Source organism: Narcine bancroftii, chromosome 2 (assembly GCF_036971445.1).
Source record: "Narcine bancroftii isolate sNarBan1 chromosome 2, sNarBan1.hap1, whole genome shotgun sequence".
Classification (NCBI taxonomy): Eukaryota; Metazoa; Chordata; class Chondrichthyes; order Torpediniformes; family Narcinidae; genus Narcine; species Narcine bancroftii.
In genome coordinates this window covers 116937494-116965293 of record NC_091470.1, presented here as the reverse complement: position 1 = coordinate 116965293, position 27800 = coordinate 116937494, and the positions used below count along the sequence as shown (strand labels likewise).

General features: G+C 41.8%; 1 protein-coding gene and 1 long non-coding RNA gene across 5 annotated transcripts in view; one reads left to right on the top strand and one right to left on the bottom strand.

The window, feature by feature from the left end:
- Window positions 1-27800, bottom strand: part of smoc1 (SPARC related modular calcium binding 1) — a 268502-nt gene that overhangs the window by 214194 nt on the left and 26508 nt on the right. For all 4 annotated transcript variants that reach the window (XM_069918105.1, XM_069918106.1, XM_069918107.1 and 1 more), the window contains exon 3: window positions 15511-15626. In XM_069918105.1, coding sequence (XP_069774206.1) covers window positions 15511-15626 — 116 coding nt within the window. The remainder of the gene's footprint in view (window positions 1-15510; window positions 15627-27800) is intronic.
- Window positions 128-22530, top strand: LOC138754200 (uncharacterized). Its single transcript, XR_011351603.1, has 4 exons — window positions 128-385; window positions 21374-21472; window positions 21587-21639; window positions 22255-22530. It is a non-coding gene; the product is annotated as an uncharacterized lncRNA (long non-coding RNA).

The window sequence follows — 27800 nt, the reverse complement described above, 5'->3', positions numbered from 1 at the left end:
GATCTAGAGCAAGGACTGAGGTAACAAGCTGTGAGCGAGGAGCAGAGCAGGCAGGTTCCAAGTAAATAAAATGGTAGCAGGATCGGTAAGCTTTCTTTTGGATCTAGAGCAAGGACTGTGTGAACAAGCTGTGAGAGAGGAGCAGAGCAAGCAGGTTCCAAGTAGATAAAATGGCAGCAGGATCGGTAAGCTTTCTTTTGGATCTAGAGCAAGGACTGTGGGAACAAGCTGTGAGCGAGGAGCAGAGCAAGCAGGTTCCAAGTAGATAAAATGGCAGCAGGATCGGTAAGCTTTCTTTTGGATCTAGAGCAAGGACTGTGGGAACAAGCTGTGAGCGAGGAGCAGAGCAAGCAGGTTCCAAGTAGATAAAATGGCAGCAGGATCGGTAAGTGTTCTTTTGGATCTCTCCATTGGCCATTTCGTTTTAGCCAATTTAAAAAAAGAGGAAGCTCAAGCAATGCAGCCACTGCTTGAGTGGCTCAGGGTAGGCTCACAAGGCTGCAGCAAACAGAGGCAGAGGATGGACATGATTCCAAGATAAGATCTTTGATATTAAAGTCAGAAGGATTGATGGAGAAGGCAGTGAATGCTCCGATTACAGGATGTGGGAGATCAGGGACAGCACGAATGTTCCAGATTACTACATGTGCAAGAGGTGCATCCAGCTGCAGCTCCTGGGAGACCACGTTAAGGAACTGGAGCTGAAGCTGGAGGAACTCCGGATCATTCGGGAGCCAGAGGAACTTCAGGGAGACAGTCACCCCTAAAAGTCAGGAGACATGTAACTGGGTGACTGTTAGGAGAGGGAAGGGGAATAAGCAGACAGTGCAGAGCATCGCTGTGGCATTCCCCTCAACAAGTAAACGGTTTTAGATACTATTTGGCGGGGCAATCGACCAGGGACCAATTGTGGTGGTCACGTCTCTAACCTAGAGGCTGGCCCCTCGGCTCAGAAGGGAATGGGGGAGAAAAGGAGAGCTATATTAATTGGGCATTCATTGATAAGGAGAGCAGATTCAGTGAATGAGATTGAGTCTCCTGGTTGGTATGTTGCCTCCCAGATGCCAGGGTCAGGGATATTTCTAATAGAGTTCATGGAATTCTGGAGGGGGAGGGTGTGTAGCCAGATGTCATGGTCCACATGGGGACCAATGACATAGATAGAAGTTGGGATGAGGCCATGAAGAAGGAATATAGAGTTACAAAAGAAGTTTAAAAACAGAACCTCAAGGATGGTAATGTCAGAATTGTTGCCTGTGCCATGTGCCAGAGAGGGTAGGAACAGGAAGTTGTGGCAGACGAATGCATGGCTGAGGAGTTGGTTCCAGGGGCAGGGGCTCAGATTCTGGATCATTGGGAATTTGTGTGGGGAAGGTCTGACCTGGACCAAAAGAGCAGGCTGCACCTGAACAGGAGGGGGACCAATATCCCGGCGGGCAGATTTGCTAGTCGTTGGGGAGGGTTCAAACTAGTTTGGCGGTGGGGGGTAGGAGGAATGGGAATCAGAATGCGAGGGCAGAGATTAGGGTAGAAGGACAAAAGCATGATGCTGAGTTCTGAGTTGGTGTGGAAGGACAGACAAAACAAAGGCAGCCAGTTCGAGGGGTTGAAATGTGGGAGTATCAGGAATAAAGGGGATGAACTTAGAGCATGGATCAGAACATGGAACTACGATGTTGTGTCCGCTACTGAAACTTGACTGGAGGAAGGGCAGGATTGGCTGATGCAGGTACAGGGGTTTAGTTTTTTTTAAAATAGGATAAGGAGGTGGGGGTTAACATTACTAGTAAAGGATAGTACCATGGCAATAGAAAGAGAGGATGCTGTAAAGGGAGTGTCCACTGAGTCAGTGTGGGTAGAAGTCAGAAATAGGAAGGGAGCATTCACTGTGGGGGGAGTGGTCTATAGGCCTCCAAATAGCCTTCGGGACAATGAGAAGCAGATAAGCAGGTAGATTTTGGGATGATGCCCGCAAGAGGGACAGAAGGCGCTGAATTTGTCAGGTATGTACAAGTAGGATTCCTGAGTGTGTGAACCGACTGACGAGAGAAGCCACACTGGATCTGGTTCTGGGGAATGAACCTGGTCAGGTGGAGGACCTCTCAGTGGGGGAGCATTTTGGTGAGAGTGACCACAACCCCCTTAGCTTCAGCATGGCTATGGAAAAGGATAAAAACAGACAAAATGGGAAAGTGCTCAACTAGGGAAGGGCTAATTGTGAAGGGATGAGGCAGGAACTAGTGAGTAAATTGGAAACAGATGTTCAATGAGTGAAAGCACAGAAGTCATGTGGAGTAAGTTTAGGGACCAAGTGCTGGGTTCAAGATAGGTCTGTCCCACTGAGACAAGGAAGAGATAGTTGGAAAAGGGAACCATGGCTGATGAAAGCGGTCAGGCAACTAGTCATGAGGAAGAAGGAAACAAAGATTTAGAAAGCAGGAAACTGGAAGGGCTCATGAGAAGTTTATGGTAGTCAGGAAGGAGCTTAAGAAAGAGCTCAAAGGGGGAATAAGAAGGCCTTGACATGTAGAATTAAGAAAACCCCAAGGTGTTCTAAGAACAGAAGGATGATGAGAATGAAGGTGGGGCCACTAAAGGATAAAAGAGGCAACACGTACCTGGAGGTAGAGGAGGTTGGGGAGGTTCTAAATGAATACTTTGTTTCAATATTCACAAGAGAAGGATCAAGGTGAGGTCAGAAAAGAACAGGCTCGTGTGGACTATGTGGAGATTAAACAACAGGAAGTATTGGATCTTCTTAAAAACATCGATAAGTCCTCAAGGACGGATGTGATATATGCCAGGCTATTGTGGGAAGTGAGAGAAGATATAACTGGGGCAGTAGCTATGATTTTTTAATCCTCTTTGGCTGCAGGTGAGGTGCCAGAGGATTGGAGAATGACCAATGTAGTCACCTTGTTTAAAAAAAATAGGGAAATTCCTGGGAATTATAGACCAGCAAGTCTTGCATCAGTGGTGTGCAAACTATTGGAGAGGATCCTTAAGGACAGGATCTATGAGCATTTGGAGAAGTCCAGTCTACTCAAGCATAGTCAGCGTGGCTTTGTGAAGGGAAGGTCGTGCCTCGAGTTTTTTTTGAGGAGGTATCAAAGGAAACTGATGAGGGTCAGGTGGTAGATGTGGTCTATGTGGATTTTAGCAAGGCATTTGACAAGGTCCACCACAAGAGATTCATCCAGAAAGTCATAAGGCACAGGATCAGTGGAACCTTGGCTGTGTGGATAAGAAATTGGCTTGTAGGAAGGAAACCAGAGAGTAGTAGTGGAAGTATTCTGCCTGGAGGTCGGTGACTAGTGGAGTGCCGCAAGGATGTGTTCTGGGACCCCTGCTCTTAGAGATTTTTATAAATTACCTGGATGAAGAGGCAGAAGGATGGGCCAATAAGTTTACTGATGTTATGAAAGTTGGAGGAGTTGGGGATGGAGCTGAAGGTTACAAGACAAAGACAGGATGAGATTTGGGCAGAGGAGTGATAGATGGATTTCAATCCGGATATATGTGAGGTGATGCATTTGGGAAGGACAAACCAGAAGGCTGAATACAGGGTTAATAGTTGGTTACTTAAGAGTATGGATGAACAGAGGAACCTTGGGGTCCAAATCCATACGTCCCTCAAGGTCACCACACAGGTTGATAGGATGGTTAAGGCAGCCTATGGGATGCTGGACTTCATTAATAGGGGGAATGAGATCAGGAGTAGAGAGGTCATGTTACAACTCTACAAATCTGTGGTGAGGCCATACTTAAGAGTATTGTGTTCAGTTCTGGTCACCTCATTATAGGAAGGATGTGGAAGCTATGGAGAGGGTGGAGGGAAGATTTACCAGGAATGATGCGTGGATTGAAAAACCAAGGTTAGCAGAGCTGGGACTTTTCTCTTTGAGGCGTAGAAGGACGAGAGGAGACTTGATAGAATTCTACAAGGTTATGAGAAGCATAGATAGAATGGACAACCAGCACCTGTTTCCCAGGGCAGTTTCAGCAAATACAAGAGGATATGTGTACAAAGTGAAGGGAGGGAAGTTTAGGGGAGACATCAGGGGTAAGGTTGTTTTGTTTTTAAAAAGCAGAGAGTTGTGAATGCCTGGAATACCTTGCTGGGGGAAGTGGTGAAGGCTGAAACATTAGGGGCATTTAAGAAACTCAGATACATGGATGAAAAAAGGTTACAGGGTAGGGAGAGTTTAGTACTTTTAAGGAAGGAATATAAGGGTTGGCACAACATTAAACGCTGAAGGGCCTGTAGTGTTCTATGATACATGTAATGAGCTGTATAAAAGGAGCAATGAGTCAGCATACAGGAGTGAGATTGAAAACCTGGCTGAATGATGCACCAACAACAATGTCACCAAAACCAAGTTGGGGACATTAGGAAAGGAAAACTAGAGGTGTACGATTCAGTGGTCATTGGGAAAATCAGAAGCAGAGAGGGTGAGAAAATTAAAATTTCTGGGAATCTCTATCTTGGAGGACTTTTCCTGGACCCAGCATACTTCATCGTGAAGAAAGGACATCAGTGGGGGGAAGTCACGTGATGGAGTAGTGGCCGGACGGTGAACTCCAGCCCTCTCCAGAAAAGTTGAAAAAAATAAAGGAAAGCACAAAGGCACAAAAATAAAAATTAAAGTAAAGTGAATATAAAGGTGGAAAGAAGATGGCGATGAAAAAAGAAAAGTCGAAACAAACGATAAGAAGAGAGGAAAAGAAGACAACGGAAGAAGAAGGAGAAGGCCTTACCTGTTCGAAGAGGCCCGCGGTGGAGAGAGGAGCCCACTCCCTCAGGTCGGTAGAAAGTGGACTACAAAAATGGCTCGCTGAGCCGAGTAAAAGTGCGCAACCGCGCATGCAAAAAAACACACCGACGGGAGGGGCGACCAGCTGGGGAGTCAATCTCCACAGCCGGCAATGACGGCTACAGAACAGCAGCAGCAAGAGGAGAACATAGAAGACAACGAAAACAAGAAAGAAGAGAAGAAAAAGAAAACAAAGAAACAACAGATGGCCAACCCAGAGGAAGAAGAGGAAGAGGAAGAGTACAGTGAAATGGAAGAAGAAGGGAAAGGCAAGACAATGGATATGTTTTCTCTTATTAAAGAATACATGGATTCATTTAAAGAATGGCAAGGACAAGAATTTAGTGATTTAAGAAGAAGAATAAACAGTACAGAAGAGAAAGTGAATAAAATAGATATGACCATATCAGAAATAGGAAAAAGAATGGACAAGGTGGAAGAACGAGAAGCAGCAGTAGAAATGGAGGTAGAGGACTTAAAAAATAAATTAGAGGAATCTAATAAAAAAGTTAAAGAGACACAAGAACTGTTAGCTCAGAAAATAGATATAATGGAAAATTATAACAGAAGAAATAATATAAAGATAGTGGGCCTTAAGGAAGATGAAAAAGGCAAGAATATGAGATAGTTTATAAAAGATTGGATCCCCAGGATCTTAGGATGTCCAGAACTACAGCAAGAAATGGAAATAGAAAGGGCACATAGAGCATTAGCCTTTAAACCACAACCACAACAAAAGCCAAGATCCATTTTAGTAAAATTCCTAAGATATACTACAAGAGAAAAGGTACTGGAGAAAACAATGGAGAAAGTAAGAGAGGACAACAAGCCACTGGAGTACAAAGGGCAAAAAATTTTTATTTATCCAGATATAAGTTTTGAACTCCTGAAGAAGAGAATGGAGTTCAATACAGCAAAAGCGATTTTATGGAAGAAAGGGTATAAATTTATACTAAAGTATCCAGCGGTATTGAAAATATTTATTCCAGGACAGCAAAACAGACTGTTCTCGGATCCAGAGGAAGCACGAAAATTTGCAGAACAATTACAAAATAGACTGAGAGATGAAGACGTGTAACGAGAGTACAAAAGACTGCGAACTAAAAAGACGTGTGTATAGGACTATATACATATATAATACATATATTACACAAGTGTATGTGCATTTAAAAGAAAATATATAGTGTATAGAGAAGAATTAATGAGGGGAAAAAAAGGGGAAGAGAGGAGTAAAGAGGGAATTTAGAGAGTGACCTTTGTTGTATATAAAAATTGAAATCTTTTCTGGGGGGGGCTGGGTAGGGAGAAATTACGGTCACTGCAAAATCAGTTGACGCTTGCGAGTGAATTCACAAATCCAAATGGAGAGGGGAGATGTGGTTGCCCGACAAGGGATAATGGGCAACTCAGGAAGGGGAGGGGACAATGGGGGTTAAAGAAATATTAGGTAGGAGAATAAGGGGAATGTTTGATGTGTTAAAAATGTTGTCTTATAAACTGTTCAAAGAAAGAAAGCAAAAATGGATGAGAAGGAAAGGTGATGATGAGGAAACAGAAGGGAAAGATAAACAAAGTATAAAATGGCTACATTAAACTATATGACTTTAAATATTAATGGAATACATAACCAAATCAAAAGGAAGAAACTGCTAAATTTACTGAAAAAAGAAAAAATTGATATTGCATTTGTGCAAGAATCACACTTAACTGAAGTGGAGCACAAGAAATTAAAGAGAGATTGGATAGGGCATGTAACGGCAGCGTCATATAACTCAAAAGCTAGAGGAGTGGCCTTATTAATCAGTAAAAATGTACCAATTAAAATAGAAGAGGAAATAATAGATCCAGCAGGAAGATATGTAATGATAAAATGTCAGATATATTCGGAGTTTTGGAATTTACTTAATATATATTCGCCTAATGAAGAAGATCAAAAATTTATGCAGGATATTTTTCTGAAGATAGCAGATACGCAAGGGAATATATTAATAGGAGGGGATTTCAATCTCAATTTGGATTCAAACATAAATAAAACCAGGAAAAAAATTAACAGAAAGAATAAAGTAACCAAATTTATAATTAAATCGATGCAAGAAATGCAACCTTTGGATATATGGAGGAAACAACACCCAAAGGAAAAGGAATATTCATATTATTCGGATAGACATAAAACATATTCAAGAATAGATTTATTCCTGTTATCAGCTTGTATACAAGATAGAGTTAGGAAAACAGAATATAAAGCTAGAATATTATCGGACCATTCACCCTTGATATTGACAATAGAGTTAGAGGATATCCCTCCAAAAATGTATAGATGGAGATTAAACCCCATGCTACTTAAAAGACAGGATTTTAGAGAATTCATAGAAAGACAAATTAAAATGTATTTTGAAATAAATACGGAATCAGTGAAGGATAAGTTTATATTATGGGACGCAATGAAAGCGTTCATCAGAGGGCAAATAATAAGTTACGTAACTAAGATGAAGAAGGATTACAATCAGGAAACAGAACAGTTGGAAAAGGAAATAGCAGATATAGAGAAAGAATTAGTAAGGAAGGAAGACACTACTAAAAGAAGGGAATTGGCAGATAAAAATAAAATATGAAACATTTCAAACATATAAGGTGGAGAAAAATATAATGAAGACAAAGCAGAAATATTACGAACTAGGAGAAAAAACGCACAAAATTCTAGCGTGGCAGCTTAAGACAGAACAAACTAAAAGAATGGTATTGGCATCAAGGAAAAAAGACAAACAGATCACATATAATCCAACGGAAATTAATGAAAATTTCAGAATTCTATGAACAATTATACCAAACTGAAAACGAAGGGAAAGAAGGCAAAATAGATGAATTCTTAACTAAAATTGAACTACCGAAATTACAAACAGAGGAACAAAATAAATTAATAGAACCATTTGAAATAGTAGAAATACAAGAGACAATAAAAAATCTGCCGAATAATAAAACACCAGGAGAGGATGGTCTCCCAATAGAATTCTATAAAACATTTAAAGATTTATTAATTCCTCCCCTCCTGGAAGTAATCAACCAGATTGATAAAACACAAAGCTTACCAGATTCGTGCAAAACACCAATAATTACAGTAATACCAAAGGCAGGGAAAGATCCACTTGCACCAGCATCATATCGACCAATATCTCTACTTAACACAGATTACAAGATAATAGCTAAATTATTAGCAAACAGATTAGCTGATTATGTACCAAAAATAGTAAGTCTAGACCAAACTGGATTCATAAAAAAGACGAACAACAGATAATATTTGTAAGTTTATTAACTTAATTTATGCAGTAGAAGGAAATAAAACTCCAACAGTAGCGGTTGCTTTAGACGCAGAGAAGGCCTTCGACAGAGTAGAATGGAATTATTTATTCAAGGTACTACAAAAATTTAGTTTACCAGAGAAATATATTAATTGGATTAAAGCATTATATAAGGAGCCATTGGCAAGAGTGACAGTAAACGGATATGTATCAAAACATTTTAACTTAAGCAGATCAACAAGACAGGGATGCCCACTATCACCCTTATTGTTCGTGTTAGCCTTAGAACCACTTGCAGAACTGATAAGAACAGAAAATAAAATAAAAGGGATAAAAATAAAAGGCAAGGAATACAAAATCAGTTTATTTGCAGATGATGTTATAATATACCTAACGGAACCAGAAACATCAATAAAAAAATTACATAAGAAATTGAAGGAGTATGGAGAAGTGTTGGGATACAAGATTAATGAAAAATAAAAGTGAAGCAATGCCAATGAATAATGCGGATTTCTCAAAATTCAAGAAAGAATCACCGTTTAGATGGCAAATGCAAACAATACGATACCTAGGTATACAAATAAATAAAAACCTCAGCCATCTATATAAACTTAATTATTATCCACTAATGAAAAATATACAGGAAGATTTAGAGCATTGGAAAGACTTACCATTAACACTAATAGGAAGGATAAACTGTATTAAAATGAACATTTTTCCAATGATACAATACCTATTTCAGGCACTGCCAATACACTTGACAGAAAAATTCTTTAAGGAGTTAAAGAAAATAATAAGGAAATTTTTATGGAAAGGGGGGAAACCGAGGATAGAACTAGATAAATTAACAGAATGGTATAGACAAGGAGGCTTACAACTGCCAAATTTTAAAAATTATTATAGAGCTGCACAATTAAGATATCTATCAGATTTTTACCAAACAAAAGAAAAGCCAGATTGGACTAGATTAGAGCTAGACAAAATAGGGAAGAAGATACCTGAACATATATTATATAAATGGGATGAAAAATTGGTAAAACATAGGAATTCTCCAGTATTGCACCATTTGCTTAATATTTGGAAGAAGATTCATGTAGAAAGAAATAAAACAAACTACCAATTATCAAAACTAATACTGATGCAAAATCAGCTAATCCCTTTTATGGTAGATAACCTGTCTTTTAGAGAATGGGAGAAAAAAGGGATTAAAAGAATAGAAAATTGTTTTTCGGGGAATAAATTATTATCCTTTGAACAAATGAAGGATAAATATAACTCAAGATACAGTGCTGGCATATTACCAATTGAAATCCTATTTAAAGGATAAATTGGGAAGTAGTCTGAAGTTACCAGAAGGAAGCAATTTTGAATATCTGATTACAGACACAATGATAATTTAAAAATTTATAACAAACATGTATATCAAATTACAAGAAAAGGAGAATGAGGAAATAAATGATAAAACTAAACAAAAGTGGGAACAAGGTCTAAACATAAAGATAAAAAAGGAAACATGGGAGAGGTTATGTTTAGGAACTATGAGAAATACAATAAATACGAGATTACGTATGATACAATATAATTGGATACATAGGTTATATATCACTCCTCAAAAGTTAAATAAATGGGATCCAACAGTATCTGACAGATGTTTTTGTTGTAAAAAAGAAATAGGAATAACAATTCATGCAATCTGGACTTGTGAAAAGGTGAAAAAATTTTGGGAAGATATTAAATAAAATTACAGAAAGCAATATACCAAAAAACCCAGAGATCCTCCTCCTAAGTAACATAAAAAATAAAGAATTTGGACTTGATTTGGAGGGTGTACAAAAAAGATTTGTTAAGATAACCCTAGCTGTAGCAAAAAAATGTATTATGTCAAACTGGAAATTAGAAGATAATTTGAAAATACAGCAATGGTATATAGAAATGAATAAATGTATTCCATTAGAAAAAATAACATAGTTTAAGAAATAATATAACATTATTTGAACAAATATGGGAGCCGTACATGGAATATAATAGAGAAAACCTACCGGGACATCTATCACCTAAAATGACAAAAGGAAAAGAGAATGGAAAGAATTGACTCAGTGGAAGTTTTTGTTCGTTAATGTTGAGTGACAACATTGTTTGATGGGTTTGATGTATCTTGGACTCAGAGTTTTGAATGGATGGAGGGGGAGGTGGGGGGGGGAGGGGAGGAGGGAGGGGAGGAGGGAGGGGAGGAGGGAGGGGAGGAGGGAGGGGAGGAGGGAGGGGAGGAGGGAGGGGAGGAGGGAGGGGAGGAGGGAGGGGAGGAGGGAGGGGGGAGAAAACGACACTGTATATATTTGAAAGGAGAAATGTGTATATCTTGAATAATGTGATCTATAGTGTGAAAAATTAAAAAATTTAAAAAAAAAGCACATCAGTGCCTTTGCTTCTTCAGGAGTTTGCAGAGGTTTGAATTACATCAGAAACCTTCTGCAGCTGGACAGCTGCATCTCAGTCTGTTAGCACCAACATATCGGAGTGCAGGAAGCCCAGTAAAAGGTCGGGGGCACAGCCCAGGAATCACAGGCAGAACTCTCCCGCCATCAAGAACAGCTACAGGGAACACTGCCGTCGGACAGCAGCAGCAAACATCAAGGAAAACCCCATGTGGAAGATGTGTTGTGAGTGCTTAGTTCAGCCTGATCAAAGCCCTTGTGATTCATGGAAGAGGAAAGGACTGGCTGTCTAATGTTTCACTTGGAATAAGAGAAACAAAAAGGCACTCTGTGGTGACCTGAAAGAAAGAGGTTATCATCTGGAGAACCCTGAAGGGGCAAGATTCATCAGCAAGACACTGGAGTGGCTGATGGAAGTAAATCAGTTGTGGATCTCCTGGAACCACAAATCTCTGAGAACTGACAAAAACCTTCCTGAGTGGTAACCATTTATCTTTCAAGCACCGAAGCCTGGTGAACTTTATAAATGTTAAATTCTGTGCACAATATAAGAGTTGCCTGCAACCAGTGAACTTGAAGGAATGAGAAATGAGATTAAACTGTGAATCAAAGAACTTTTCTGAACTTACACACACATTATATACACATGCACTTAGAATTAGAAGGGGGTTAAGTTAATAGTGATAAGTTAATGTGCTATTCTGTTTTGATGTTTAAAGATAACTAAAAGCAATTTTTGTTTAAGTAACCACTTGTCTTGGTGAATATCTATTGCTGCTGGGTTTTGGGGTCCTCTGGGCTCGTAACACACACTTCTCAGTCTTAATTTTTCATATTTTAGATGCTGGAAATCCTCAATCGCTTCAAAATCATCTATTCAGGGTTGTTTATGTGAATCATTCACTGGAATAGGCATAAGGACATTTATGCCTTGAAGTACTCAAGCTAAAAGCTGTTATTTCTCAAAAGCATACAGTAAAGATATCCAAAAAAGTCTGTCTAGGATTTGAAAACATGAAAATGTTAACAAGAAATGTCAGCTAATTCCTCTGACAAATTAAGGTTTCCAATTTCAGTCTTGAATAAATCTTGACAAGAGCCAATGAGGCAATGCCATTATAAAATAATCTTCAGACATTGTTTAATCTTCATTCCCAATACAGTTGGATTAACGATAGAAAGCTGCAAGACATGAGTAATGTGATCTTTTCTCTGCCTCATGTGTTAGGGGTCAACTCTCTAGAGGTTAGTGAAGTGTGGTGATGAAAAAAAATAGATCCTTTTCCTTTACCTCCTCATGCTCAGTATTCTTACAAAGCAACTGCACTCTTCCCCTTTCAGTCTCTTGACCTGTCCTGATCACCTCCAGATTTAACAGCATTTTTGGCTGCCAAGATCCCTAACCCTCTCTTTCAAGATAGGTTCTGGAGGCCTGCTTTGCTAAGTCCTTACTTGGATCTGTCTTGCCTCTGCCTGTAAAAGTTCACATGCAGCACCTGGTGACATGCTGCTATGTGGATGGGTGCCAAGAAAGCGCTGCTTGATCTCCCTGCCCCTTAGGCCTGGGGCAGATCACGTCCCAGGCGTGCGTTACCACCTCGGGTCACTCAGGCCCAGCCCAAGTTGCAAGATCCTCCAGTCTTCCTCCCCACTTGGGCCATCCACACTCCTTCACTCTCTCCGCACCCTTTAATACTTGTGCTCTGAGTAATGCCTTTTGAAGCCAAATTCACGCTGCTTCAAGCAGTCAAATGGCCCGTGCCAGAAAATTCCACACAAATCACCTTTGGCAGAGCATTTGGCCTCTGCTCAAATTCCTTAAGATTACCTTAAATTTCTGACTGCTACCATCTCAATTAGCAATGCAAGCAGTGGATCACCAGTTGCTCAATTATAACACCATAACCTTTTAGCCAATTTAATCATCTGTGCTCCAGCGAATGCAACACTAACTTCTCAAATTTCTCTTCAACTTCTCCCTTCATATTATATTCACAGCACAGTTTTCATTCCTCTGACATCACCACCCCACATACAGAAATGCCTCACATATACAGCACAATCTCTTGCAACCATTCCAGTGATGCCAGGGCTAGCTCAATACCTTTACGGATCCAGCGACCCAGGTTCCAGCCCGCCTGTAAAGAGTTGGTATTGCGACAGAGTATATAGATATGTTTTTGGGAGATAAATTGGGAATGTTTTGTTAGAGTAGGTTACATACAAACACTTTAAAACAGATCTTATTGAAAATATTGGAGCTCTGCCCCATGCTAGATATATTGGGGTCTCAACAGCTTTTGCAAGAGCTTTGAAGCGTGCTTAACAGATTTCATTCGTGGATTGTTGTTGTTTGCAAATGGAAACAGAAGAAAGAGCATGTTGGAGCTGCTGCTGTCTGGAGGAGAGCTTGCTGTTGTAAGAGGGTCATGTGGTTTTGCAAGCAGAGAGAGTCAAACAGGTTTTCTCTGAGAGAGAGAGAGAGAGAGAGAGAGAGAGAGAGAGAGAGAGAGATCACTTGTACAGTGTTACAACCAGCAGAATTAGCTGGGAATGGAATAGGAAAAGCTGGCAGGCCCATTTGGAAGACGGCCTGTTCAAAGCCCTTGTGGTTCATGCAAGAGAAGAGGACTGGCTGTCTAATGTTTCACTTGGAATAAGGGAAACAAAAAGCTTTGTGGTGACCTGAAAGAAAGAGATTATCATCTTGAGAACCCTGAGGGGGAAAGTTTTGTCAGCAAGACACTGAAGTGACTGACGGAAGAACATCACTTGTGGATGTCGTGGAACAACAAATCTCTCTTTGAAAATTGACAAGAGCCTTTGAGCGGTAACCATTAACCATTAGAAAGGGGTTAAGTAAGTCATGTCTAAAGATAATTAAAAGCAACTTTTGTTTAAGTAACCATTTGTCTCAGTGAATATCTATTGCTGCTGGGTTTTGGGCTACTCTGGGCTCGTAACAGTACGTACTTCCCCATGGGACCTCCTCCAGGAGCTCTAGCATCCTCCCACGTTGCAAAGACGAACAGGATTAGAAGGGTAATTGGCCACAAGGGTGTATTTGGGCAGTGTGGGCTCGCAGGCTGGAAGGGCCAGTCACCGTGCTGTCTCTCTAAATCTTCCAAAAAAAAGAAGACAGCCATTCTGCCCATACCAATTCCCAGGCCAACAAGCCTGTCAGCCTCTTTCCCCTTTGCCATTATTATCCTGTATAAGGGTTACATTACTGTGCTACCAATCAACCGCATTAGACAAGGATCTGTGATTAATAGGCTTTAATCCCCTTAAAGTGTCAGCACAGCTTGCCTGTTGCTGGCCTGATTCCAAGGCAGGTGCTGAGGGAGGGGTTTGGGCTTAACAGTCTTTATGGGGATATTTGGGAGGGAGGAGTCATGGCCCAATACAGCACCTACATACAATATACACAATGGCAGCATACATTTACAGTGCTCAATTCCAAGGAAACCCACAGAGTGATGGAGAAATCGAGACCAGGGTTAAACCAGGCCACCATTCGTACATTGCCGGCGTTAGTGGTGGAGGTGGTAAAATAGGGATATTTAAAAGACTCTTAGATAGGCACATGGATGTAAAAATAGAAAGAGCTATAGGTGTGAGGTAGGTTGTTATGGAAAAGGTTTACATCATTCAGTACAACTTCAGTGATCAGATTTACAAATTTTAAATGAGAGGAAACCCTGAAGGTTCTGAACTTCCACTTTTCAAAACCACGTCATCAACACAAATTCACCATATAATGAGGGGTATAGATAGAGTAGGCTTTTTCCACTGAGGTCGGGTGAAACCAGCAGTGAAGGACATGGGTTCAGAGTGAAAGGGAAAATCTTTAAGGGGAACATTAGGGGTGGAGAGCATGGATGAGCTGCCAGCAGAGGTGGTTAATGCAGGATTGATTTTGACATTCAAAAGAGTGGGTAGGTTCATGGCTGGGAGGGGTTATGGAGGGCTATGGTCTGGGTGAAGGTCAATGGGATGAGGTAGAATAAATTCATTGTGGATTAGATGAGCTCAAGGGCCTGCAGTGTTCTCCAGTTCTATTGATACAAGGAAAATGTTGGGGGCTCAATAACCATCTCAGTACTTCAGTGCTGAGAGGAAGACAAGCTAATATCTGGGTGTCCATCATCTCACCTACAAGGCAGCAGCCAATCAACATCGGCACACAAATAACAGAGTTGGCAGGAACCAAATCGTGCATTTCAGGCCGTTGAGATAAAATATCTAGGTCAATGGTTCTCAACCTTTTTCTCTCCACTCACATACCACTTTAAGTAATCCCTATGCCACCAGTGCTCTGTGATTGGTAAGGGATTGCTTAAGGTGGGTGGGAAGGGAAGGTTGAAGACCACTGTTTTAATTGTACCTCATTGACTCGTTATGTAGATGGCTTCACAACTCCAAAAGAAATGGGACAATGACAATTTTTCTCAAGCAAAATATTTCAGGAACAATTGGGTCTTGAGCAGTTGTTCTCAACCTTCCCATTCACATCCCACCTTAAACAATCCCTTACTCATCACAGAGCACCGATGGCCTCAGGATTACTTAAAGTTGGATATGAGTGGAAAGAAAAAGATTGAGAACCACTGCTGTAGGTGGTCATTAGTGTGTACTTAAATAACACTGGTCCACTAAGAAACATTTCTGATGGAAAGTTTAATGACCCAAAACATTTCACCCCATCCACCTTGTTTCCACTCGCCTGACACGATCAGCATAGCAGTCAATGGCACACTATTACAGTTCCAGTGACCAGAGTTCAGACCCAACACTGCCTTGAAGGACTTTCTCCCTGTGAGTTTGCTCTGGTTTCCTCCCACCCTCCAAAAACGTACGGGGTGAGTGGGCTAAATGGTCACGCGAGTGTATTTGGGCATCACGGGCTGGTGGGCTGGAAGGGCCTGTTACCATGCTGAACCTCTAAATTTAAAAAAAAGTCACCTGAGCAAAGGAGCCATCCTCGTTGCATTCTGGAATAAAAACAGGTTCCTGTGGCTTCTTGGCTTGCTCCTGGGCCTGCTGTGCTCTCTCTGTCCGACACTTAGTTGGGCCTGCCTCTGTAAAATTAGAGCAGATTTTACGTCTGTCGCAGTGGTGGGAGGTAACTCTTAATGTAAGAACATGTGAAACAGGAACAGACGTCGGCCATCCGGCCCGTCGAGCCTGCTCCGCCATTCAATAAGCTCACGGTTGATCTGGCAGTGGACTCGTACATCTTTTCCCCATCACCCTTACCAAGCAACTGTGCTTTAAATATATTTAACACGATAGCCTCTACGGCTTAATGTTTGTTTTAATGTCAATTTTTTATTCTTAAATTTTATTTTTTTTAATTTAGAGTCCGTGCCACCCAACTTACACCCCATTAACCTACATTTTGAATATGGATGGGCAGGTGATAGAGAAGGGAAATGCTCTGGAAGAAGATGAACGGCAATTGGCAGGAAAAGTAAATAATGTTATTATTAAAGATGAGGGAAAACAGGGATTAAAAATTGGGAAATCTCTGAAATTCATATATTTTAATGCCAGGAGTATTGTAAAAAAGGTGGATGAGCTGAAGGTGTGGATTGATACTTGGAAGTATGATGTGGTAGCGATTAGTGAGACATGGTTGCAGGAGGGATGTGATTGGCAACTGAATATCCCTGGGTTTTGTTGTTTTAGGTGTGATAGAGTCGGAGGGGCAAGAGGAGGAGGTGGGGTTGCATTGCTTGTCAGGGAAAATATTACAGCGGTGCCTAGGAAGGATAGATTAGAGGGCACATCCACGGAGGCTATTTGGGTGGAACTGAGGAGTAGGAAAGGAGAGGTTACACTTGTAGGGGTGTATTATAGACCACCCGGAGGGGACCAAGACCTAGAGGAGCAAATCTGTAGGGAGATAGTAGATATTTGTGATAAGCACAGGGTTGTAATTATGGGAGATTTTAATTTTCCACATATAGATTGGGAAACACATTCTGTGAAAGGACTGGATGGGTTAGAGTTTGTGAAATGTGTGCAAGATAGTTTTTTACAACAATATGTAGAGGTGCCGACCAGAGAAGGAGCAGTGTTAGATCTACTGTTGGCAAATGGGATGGGTCAAGTGACGGAGGTTAGTGTTGGCGAGCACTTTGGGTCCAGTGATCATAATGCCATCAGCTTCAATGTCATTATGGAAAGAGAGAAATCAGGGCCAAGGATTGAGGTTTTGGATTGGGGAAAAGCTAGATTTGAGGAGATGAGAAAGGACTTGCAGGGTGTGCATTGGGACAATTTGTTTTATAGGCAGGATGTAGTAGAGAGATGGAAGTCTTTTAAAGATCTGATTTTGAGAGTGCAAAAGCTTTATGTTCCTGTTAGGTTAAAAGGAGGGGCTAAAGGTTGGAGAGAGCAGTGGTTTTCAAGGAATATTGGAAACTTGGTTCGAAGAAAAAGGGAGGCGTACATTAGATACAAGAAGCATGGAGTTAAGGAGATGTTTGAAAGATACATTGAATGTAAGAGGAATCTTAAGAGAGGAATTAGGAAAGCTAAAAGAAGGTACGAGGAAACTATGGCAAGTAGGGTGAAAACTAATCCAAAAGAGTTCTACAAATATGTTAATGGTAAAAGGAAAGCTAGAGACAAAATTGGTCCCTTAGAAAATCAGAGCGGAAAACTGTGTGTGGAGCCTAGAGAAATGGGGGAGATATTGAACAGTTTCTTTTCTTCGGTATTCACTAAGGAGAAGGATATTGGGAGATGTGAGATAAAAAAAAGCAAATTGGGTAAATATGGGGAATATAGAGATTATGAAAGATGTAGTGTTAGGGCTTTTGAGGAATATAAAGGTGGATAGGTCTCTGGGACCAGACAGGATCTTCCCCAGGACGTTGAGAGAAGTAAAGGAGGAAATAGCAGGGTCTGATCAGGAGCACTCAACATGGATTTGTGGGAGGAAGGTCATGTTTGACCAATCTGATTGAATTTTTTGAAGAGGTGACTAGGAATGTGAATGAGGGTAGAGCAGTGGATGTTGTCTATATGGACTTCAGTAAGGCCTTCGATAAGGTACCACATGGAAGGTTAGTTAGGAAGGTGCAGTCTTTAGGTATAAATTTTGAGATAGTCAAATGGATTGAACATTGGCTGAAAGGGAGAGGCCAGAGAGTGGTAGTGGATAATTGTCTGTCAGGTTGGAGGCCGGTGACCAGTGGTGTGCCTCAAGGATCTGTATTGGGCCCATTGTTGTTCGTTATATACATTAATGATCTAGATGATGGGATGGTGAATTGGATTAGTAAATATGCAGACGATACTAAGATAGGTGGAATAGTGGATAATGAAGAAGGTTTTCAAGGATTGCAGAGGGATTTGGGCTGCTTAGAAAAGTGGGCTGAAAAATGGCAGATGGAATTTAATGCTGATAAGTGTGAGGTGCTTCATTTTGGTAAGAAGAATCAGAATAGGACATACGTGGTAAATGGGAGAGCATTGATGAATACAGAAGAGCAGAAAGATTTAGGAGTAACGGTACATCGTTCCCTGAAGGTAGAAACTCATGTGAATAGGGTGGTGAAGAAGGCTTTTAGTATGCTGGCCTTTATCAATCATTGCATGAAATATAGGAGTTGGGAAGTGATGTTGAAATTGTATAAGACATTGGTGCGGCCTAATTTGGAGTTCTATGTGCAGTTCTGGTCGTCTAATTATAGGAAGGATATAAACAGAGTGGAGAGAGTGCAGAGAAGGTTTACCAGAATGTTACCTGGGTTTAAGCATCTAGAGTATAGGGAGAGATTGGACAGATTAGGTCTTTATTCTTTGGAGCGTAGAAGGTTGAGAGGGGATTTGATAGAAGTATTTAAGATTATGAAAGGGATAGACAGAGTGGATGTGGATAGACTATTTCCATTAAGAGGAGGAAAGATTAAAATAAGAGGACATGAGTTAAGAATTAAGGGGCAGAGGTTTAGAGGTAACATGAGGGGGAACTTCTTTACTCAGAGAGTGGTAGCCGTGTGGAATGAGCTTCCGGGAGAAATAGTGGCGGCGGAGTCAATTGTATTATTTAAGAAAAGGTTGGACAGGTATATGGATGAGAAGAAGATGGAGGGTTATGGGCATTGTGCAGGGAGGTGGGACTAGAAAGGGGTGTTTGGTTCGGTGCGGACTAGAAGGGCCTAATGGCCTGTTTCTGTGCTGTAATTGTTATTATGTTATGTTACACCCCTGGAACCATTGGAGGAAACCAGTGGCCCCGGGAAAACCCATACAAACACGGGGAGAGCTCCTTACAGTCTCAAACCCCAAATCCCCATCGCTGGCACAGTACAGGCTGCATGCTAACCATTATGGCCACAGAATTCCAGATTCACTACTCTCTGGAGAGCCCGTTCCTCCTCATCTCTCGTCTTGAATCTACACCCCTAAATCTGAAGCGATGTTCTCTTGCTCTTGTCTCATCTGCATTTGTAAATAACTTTCTTGCCTCTTATTGGTCTATTTCATAATTTTATCTGTTGCTATCAGACACTCTCTCACTCTTCTGTACACCTGCGACTATCACTCCTCAGAGGCTAACCCCCTCATCTCTGGGATCAATCTGGTTAACCTCCTCTGCACCACCACCTTTTCCGAAGCACGGAGACCAGGACTGCACACAGTACTCCGGATGCGGCCTCACCAGTACCATGTACAGTCGCAGCAGAACCTCCCTGCTCTGGAATCCAATCCCTCAAGCAATGAAAGACAACTTTCCATTTACCTTCTTAATTACCTGTGGCACCTGCAAACCAACCTGTTGCGAATCATGCACAAGGACTCCTGTCCCTCTGCACGACACCACCTTTCACCATTCAAATAATAACCTGATCTTCGATTTTTCCTTCCAAAGTGGATCACCTCACATTTACCAACATTGTATTCCATCTGCAAACCTTGCGGTCAATGTTAGCAAAACCAAGGAGATGATGGTGGACTTCAGGAAGAAGTCAGGGGAACATGACCCAGTCCTCATTGAGGGCTCAGTAGTGGAGAGGGTCAAGAACTTCAAATTCCTGATTGTCAACATTTCCAAATACCTGTCCTGGAGCCTCAATGTTGATGCAATCACAAAGGTTATACTTTGTGAGGTGTCCGAGACAGTTTGGTATGTCACCAAAAGCTCTCAAAAACCTCTACTGGTGGACTGTGGAGAGCACTCTAGCTGATTGCATCACTGCCTGGTATGGAGGTGGCAACTCACAGGACTAGAATAAACTCCAGAGGGTTGTTAACTTGGCCTGTGACATCACAAGCACCAGACTCCACTCCACTGAGGACATCTACATGAGGTGGTGTCTTAATAAAGAACCATCTATCCTCAAAGACCCCCACCACCCAGGCTCTTCCCTCCATCAGGGAAAAGGTACAGCATCCAAAGGAGGCAAAGATACAAAACCAATGCTTTGGGCCTGAGCCCTTCATCAAGGTATGAGCAAGAAGAAGGCAGGTACCTGAATATAAAGGCTAGACAGTCCCACCATCTGACACATTTTCCTTTCCCTCTCCTTCTTTCATAGGGACCGCTCCCTCTGTGACTCCCTCGTCCACTCACCCCTTCCCCCAATTGGTCCCTTGGTATTGACCCCTCCGAATACAGGATATGATACACTTGCACCCACGCTGCCTCTCTCCCACCATTCAGAGCCCTAAACAGTCCTTCCAAGTGAAACAACCCTTCACTTGTGAATGTTCAGGGGTCACCCACTGCATCCGGGCTCATGTTGTGGCCTCCTCTACATCGGAGAGACTGGACACAGACTGGGAGATCGCTTTGTTTAGCGCTTTTGCTCTGTCCGCTGTAATACTGGGGTGACCCATTTCAATTCCCAATGCTGACGTGACCATCCATGGCCAAACTGAGACCACCCGTAAATTGGAGGAATAATGCTTCATCTCCATCTAGAGTTAATTGTATGAAAATGAATATTTTTCCAAGGATTCAGAATTTATTTCAGTCAATTCCTTGTTCAACCCCTCAAAAAAAAATTTAAGGATTTAAATTCAATATTAGGAAGTTTTTGTGGAAAGATGGCGAGAGTTTGTTTGGAAAAATTGACTTGGAAATTTGCAACTTTCCCATTTTCAGAATTATTATAGAGCAGCTCAACTCAAATTTATTAATGGGAAGCTTAATTTGGATGAATTTCCAAGTTGGGTCAAAATAGAATCAAGTAAAATAGGAGAAGATTCTATGCATGATTTTATTTATAAATGGAATACAAAATTGTTAGCAGGAATAAAGATACACCTATTCTGAGTTATTTGAAATGTGGATTAAAATAAATTATGAGATAGGTTGAAAAGATTTGATATCTCATTAAAATGCCTTTGTATCAAAATAGACTTCTCCCTTTCTCTATACATAATCAATTTTTGAAAATTTGGAATCAAATGGGAACTAAGAAAGGATTTGTTTTGAAGTTACTAAATTTATTATTTTTCAATTAATGAAAGAGAAATTCAGTGTTCCTAATAATACTCTTTTTTGTTGATAAGTTGGGTCATAATTTAATATTACCTAGGCAGAATGAATTAGAAATATTAGACAAGTAAAGGGGGGTAAAAATAAGTTTATTTCAGAGATGTATAGATTACTTCAAATCCTTGTTCCAAAGTTAGGAATTCATAAATCAAGATTAAGATGGAAGGTTGATTTAAATCAGGGGTCGGCAAAGTGGTCTATATTGACTCCTGGAGGTCAATGAAACTATCCAAGGGGGTTCATAAATGTGTTGGCTATAAAGAAATTTATTATTGATAACATTTACTTATTTATTTTACATGCTGGCAGTCAATGAGAGTTCAAGGATTCAATTGTTTAAAAAGTTTTCCAACCACTGATTTAAATGGACAAAGATGAAAATGACTGGAAGCAATTAATGTAAAGAAAGTAAGAAGAAAATTATTAATGTCAGATAGTTTAGTTCAATATAAATTTTTACATCAATTATATTTTTCTCAATAACTAAATGTTCAAGTTAACATTGTCTGATTTATGTTTTAGATGTGATCAAGAAGTTGGTTCCTTTTTTTCACTCTACTTGCGAGTGTTCTAAGGTAAAGCCCTTCTGGTTACAGGTTAAATTTTCTTGGGAGAAAACACTTAAACTCCCGCAGGATCTTTATGTTGGGTGATATTAAATTGGTTAGTATTGAATTATGATTAACTATTTATCAAATTGAATTTTTACGATTGGCTTCAATTGTTTCTAGGAAATGCATAGCCATTACTTGGAAATCAGATATGGATTTGGGGATGGAGACATGACAAGCCAAACTGCATTCTTGTATTCCACTTGAAAAAATAATAATTGATGTAATAAATATAATTTTTTTTCTTGAAAGTATGGAGCCCATATTTACAACATCTTGGTTTGATGATGTAAGACTCTTGAGAGCCCATCCTGCTGGTAACCCTTAGTATATGTATTGGATTAATAATTTTTATTGGAATTCTCCTATATTGGTTAGCATGAGTGGGTGGGGGATGGGGGGTTTAATATGTATATATATATTCTTTATATATACTTTTATTCAATATTTATGTATGAATGTGGTTTTAAAATTAAAACAACGTGGTTGAACCAAAAAATAGCTTGCAATACATTGGCTAAACTGGTACACTGTAGGTGTGATCAACCTTTCATGTCTCACTTTTATTTCCCCTCAAAGGCATCCTACAGTAATGAGTGACTCAAAGACTTGGACAGAGAACAGAGGAAGTTTCAGGACAAGCGTACGAGGTGCCGTTGTTAGCACCACAACATTACAGCGCCAGCAACCAAGGTTCATATAAGAAGATTGAACAATCTCCCTGTGACCATGTGAGCTTTCCCCGGGTGCTCCGGTTTCCTCCCACCTTCCCAAAACAAATGGGATTTGTAGGTTAATTGGGTATGATTGGGCATCACAGGTCTCAATAGCTGGAATTTGCTTCTATCACGTGGCAAATAAATTAAAAAATTTACTATATGTTCATGGGAAACCAAAAGATGAGTGTGTTCTCCTCCGATCCATGAAAATTAAGTGGGGTATTCAAAACTATGAGAAATTTTCAACATCAGATTGATTGGATAGTTGATTGCCACATTTACCAAGATACAGTGAAAAGCTTTCTTTTACGTGGTATCCAGGTAAGTCAATTCATACAGCAGGTAACGCAATAATGAAGCAAAAGTGCAGGGTGCAGTGAACAGTCATTCAAAGAATTCAAAGAGGGTGGGTATGAAACCATGCAAGGGAATCCTCTGAAGTTTTCATGGAGCAAGTATGGAAGATCAATCTCTCATACTGCAGCTTAGTATCCAGAGGAGGCAAGTTGGAAAGTCTGCTACCTGATGGGAAATGAGGAATCTACAACTCGATGGCAGAGATTTGAAGCGAGAGGAGAAAGATTTTAAAGGGACCTGGGGCCAACTGGTTGGCATACAGGAAAGGCAAAGTGGTTGAGCTGGGAACAATTGCAACACTGAAAAGACATTTGGACAAGGTCACTGAGAGGAAAGGATTAGAGCAGTCATTTGGAATATTTTTGCCCACTTTGGACTTTGCTCAAACTTTATGGACCCCATTCCCTGCAAAGCTGTCATTTACTCGGTTTATTCCCGACTTCTCTCCTACGACTACGTAAAAAACATTTAAAATATTTTATGATTTCAGTTTGTGAAACCTCTTAAATGTAGTGACCCCATTCCTGCTCCCCCCCCCCCCCATTCAGAATGGGGCAGGAAAATAGGTCTAGTTTGGGCAGAGTGGACAAGTTTGGCTGAAGTGCCTGTTTATCCGGCAGTAAAACCCGGTAGCTTTTAAACATCTAGCTGATAGGTCAGTTCGTGGGCAGAAAACGGGACAAGGACAAACGGATTGCTGTAGCACAATGCGAGAGGAAAGTGGGAACGGACTCCCTGTGCATTGAAAGATTCTTGGAACACAGAACACGGCAGCACAGAGCAGGCCCTTCAACCCAGAATGTGGTGCTGACCCACTTCACAACAATCTAAGCCCTCCCTACCTCATACCCAGAACCCTCTATTTTATCTGACATCCATGTGCCAGTCTTCTGAATGGCCCAATTGTACCACCCACCACCACCCCTGGCAATGCAATCCAGGCCCCCACCACTCTGTGCAAAAATGAAGTTTGCCTTTGACATTTTTGCACTACTTTCTGTACAACCTTCTACGCCATCCACAACTTTTGTGTGGAAATTCATCAGCTATTTTTGGAGCATTTAATAATCATTGTGTCTTGTCCCTGTGATATCTGACCCATTGGATTATGACCTAATTTCATGATCATTGTGCAAGATGAGCTTCTTCCCCACACCACCCACCCCCCCCCCCACACCACCCACCCCCCCGCCCCCCCCACACCACCCACCCCCCCGCCCCCCCCACTACCTCAAAGAGTAGCATGGCCAATTATGGGAAGCAGCAGTCACCACGTTTGCTGACAGCAACTTATCACATGCTAGTGATGACAGAGTTTCACCCCTTAAAGGGACATTCTCTGTGGCCACACCATAGCAGTCACCCAAAGAATGGGCAAGGGTGGCCATAGGAGGACAAGAAGGGAGGGCCAGAATTCACAGACTGCCACACCAAAGCACTGGGAGTAGAGCACAAACTGAAAGACTACCATCAGAGATCGTGGCAGTAAGGCAGGAGAGTTCCAGCCCAGGAGCGACAGCCAGGATCTCATTTGACCTGATGAGGTGAAGGCTTCAGTGATTTAAGTTTCTCCTCGAGGAAGTGTCCTTCAACACTATTATCATAGCAGTTACCACAAAACCGGTACAGCGCCAGAGACCCAAGTTTGAACCAACACTATTTGACAGGACTTTGCACATTCTCCCCGTGGCCTGTGTGGGTTTCCTCTGGGAGCTCCGGTTTCATGTACGGGGGTTTGTAGGTTAATTGGTCACGTGTGTATTTGGGCGACACGTGTTCGTGGGCCCTGTTACCATGCTGTATCAGTCAGTTAAAAGCCTCAGCAAATGTGGTCACACTTACACACCTATACCTGGAGCAACTAATTGAAGAACATCAGTAGCAGTCAGCATGTAGAAACAGGTCACCTGTGGGAGAAGAGCTGGGCAGAAAGCATGCCCTCTTTGCCGCATCACTTTTAGCCTGGTGAAGAAGGTCAGGCCTCACGGGGCAATGGGGCACCAAGCTCAAGGCTGGAGCAGAGATGGCTGTGAACCTCCAAGGCAAGCACACCATTCACTGTCTCCTCTCTACCAACCCATTCAGTGATTTCAGATCAATTAGCATTAATGGTCCATTCCCCTCACAACCCCATACAATTACTTGTGTCCTCCTCACCTACATGTCCTACTGGGATTTCCTGACGGAACTCAAAGTTCTCCTTGCCCTTTACACCAGGCTCAGCCACTCAGTGAGAAGGCGGAGGATGAGGAGGCCTGGACAATGAGGATGAAGATGATTTGGTAAAGAAAACCTTACCTCAGTTGAGGTCCAGTTGGCAAGGAGCGAAGAGGCGGGAGCGTGCTGTGCTGAACAGACGCGAGTAGAGTGGTCCTAATTTATCTATTTATTTAAAAAGTCAGGTGTGTATTTATTTATTTAAATTGTAAGGGGAAAGGTTTGTTGGTGTAAATTTAAAGTTAAAGTAGTTAATTTAATTTTAAGTTAAAATTTAAAAGGGGGAGGGGTCTAGTGCGCAGGCGTGTGGTGACGTCAGGAGGGAGGGAGTTTTAAAAACAAAGAAAACCTTACCTCAGTTGAGGTCCAGTTGGCAAGGAGCGAAGAGGCGGGAGAGTGCTGTGCTGAACGGACGTGAGTAGAGTGGTCATTTAGTCTTAATTAAGAATTAATAATTTAGGTGGGGATTGCTGTTCAGTGCAGAGACAGTAATTGAATAGGGAGTGCAGGTGGGAGTAATTAAAGGAAACTGGTTAGGATGGGACAGTGCTAGTGGTCACATTGGGCAATGTATTAAAGTAAAGGAAAGGTTTTTGGGAACGGCAGCGAGTGAGCGGCCCAAGCGAGTGAGTAGGAGCACAGGTTGAGGAGGAGTCACTGCACATTAAGGTAAGATAGTCTTTATTACTACTTCATTGGGGTAAAGGATGAGTGTTAGGGCTGTGTGTTGTTGGGAGTGCCAGATGTGGGAGGTCCCGAGTCTTCCAGACTCCCGGATGTCCATATCTGCACTAGGTGTGTCGAGCTGCAGATTCTTAGGGACCATGTTAGGGAACTAGAGCTGCAGCTCGATGACCTCAGGCTGGTTAGGGAAACCGAGGAAGTCATAGACAGGAGTTACAGCCAGGTGGTCACGCCAGGGCCACGGGAGGAGGAAAGGTGGGTAACAGTTAGGAGAGGGACAGAAAAACGTAAGGTGCCAGAGAGGAGCCCTATGACTGTAACCCTCAGCAATAAGTACGCCTCTTTGAGTACTGTTGAGGAGGACATCAAAATTGAGGGGAGCAGCAGTGGCTGTGCCTCTGGCACGGGGTCAGCCCCTGTAGCTCAGAAAGGTAGGGAAAGGAAGAGGAGGGCAATAGTGGTAGGGGACTCCATAGTTAAGAGGACAGATAGGGGATTCTGTGGACGCAGCAAGGAGAACCGGATGGTGGTTTGCCTCCCTGGTGCCAGGGTCCGGGATGTTGCTGCTCGTGTCCCGGATATCCTAAAGTGGGAGGGACAGGAGCCAGAGGTCGTGGTACATGTAGGTACCAATGACATAGGGAGGAATAAAGAGGTCCTAAAAAGTGAGTACAGACAGTTAGGTAGGGAGTTAAAAAGAATGACCGCAAAGGGGGTAATCTCTGGATTACTCCCTGTGCCACGTGACAGTGGGAATAGAAATTGAATGAGGTGGAGGATTAACACTTGGCTGAAGGGGTGGAGTAAGGGACAGGGTTTCAAGTTTCTGGATCACTGGGACCTTTTTTGGGGAAGATGTGACCTGTACAGTAAGGACGGGTTACACTTAAATCCCAGGGGGACCAGAATCCTGGCAGGGGTATTTGCTAGGGCTACTCAGGATCCTTCAAACTAGAATGGTTGGGGGGAGGGAGCAAAATAGTATAGAGCAGTAAGGAGAAGGTTAGAATGCAAACAAAGAAAGTTTGTAGTAAGTATTTGAATATGGATGGGCAGGTGATAGAGAAAGGAAATGCTCTGGAAGAAGATGAACGGCAATTGGCAGGAAAAGGAAATAATGTTGTTATTAAAGATGAGGGAAAACAGGGATTAAGAATAGGGAAATCTCTGAAATTCATATATTTTAATGCCAGGAGCATTGTAAAAAAGGTGGATGAGCTGAAGGTGTAGATTGATACTTGGAAGTATGATGTGGTAGCGATTAGTGAGACATGGTTGCAGGAGGGATGTGATTGGCAGCTGAATATCCCTGGGTTTCATTGCTTTAGGTGTGATAGAGTCGGAGGGGCAAGAGGAGGTGGTGTTCCATTGCTTGTCAGGGAGAATATTACAGTGGTGCTTAGGCAGGATAGATTAGAGGGCTCATCCACAGAGGCTATTTGGGTGGAACTGAGGAGTGGGAAAGGAGAGGTTACACTTGTAGGGGTGTATTATAGACCACCCGGAGGGGACCGAGACCTAGAGGAGCAAATCTGTAGGGAGATAGTGGATATTTGTGATAAGCACAGGGTTGTAATTATGGGAGATCTTAATTTTCCACATATAGATTGGGAAACACATTCTGTGAAAGGGCTGGATGGGTTAGAGTTTGTGAAATGTGTGCAAGATAGTTTTTTACAACAATATGTAGAGGTGCCGACCAGAGAAGGAGCAGTGTTAGATCTACTGTTGGCAAATGGGATGGGTCAAGTGATGGAGGTTAGTGTTGGCGAGCACTTCAGGTCCAGTGATCATAATGCCATCAGCTTCAATGTCATTATGGAAAGAGAGAAGTCAGGGCCAAGGGTTGAGGTTTTTGATTGGGGAAAAGTTAGATTTGAGGAGATGCGAAAGGACTTACAGGGTGTGCATTTTGACAATTTGTTTTATAGGCAGGATGTAGTAGAGAGATGGAAGTCTTTTAAAGATCTGATTTTGAGAGTGCAAAAGCTTTATGTTCCTGTTAGGTTAAAAGGAGGGGCTAAAGGTTTGAGAGAGCCGTGGTTTTCAAGGAATATTGGAAACTTGGTTCGAAGAAAAAGGGAGGCGTACATTAGGTATAAGAAGCATGGAATTAAGGAGATGTTTGAAAAATACATTGAATGTAAG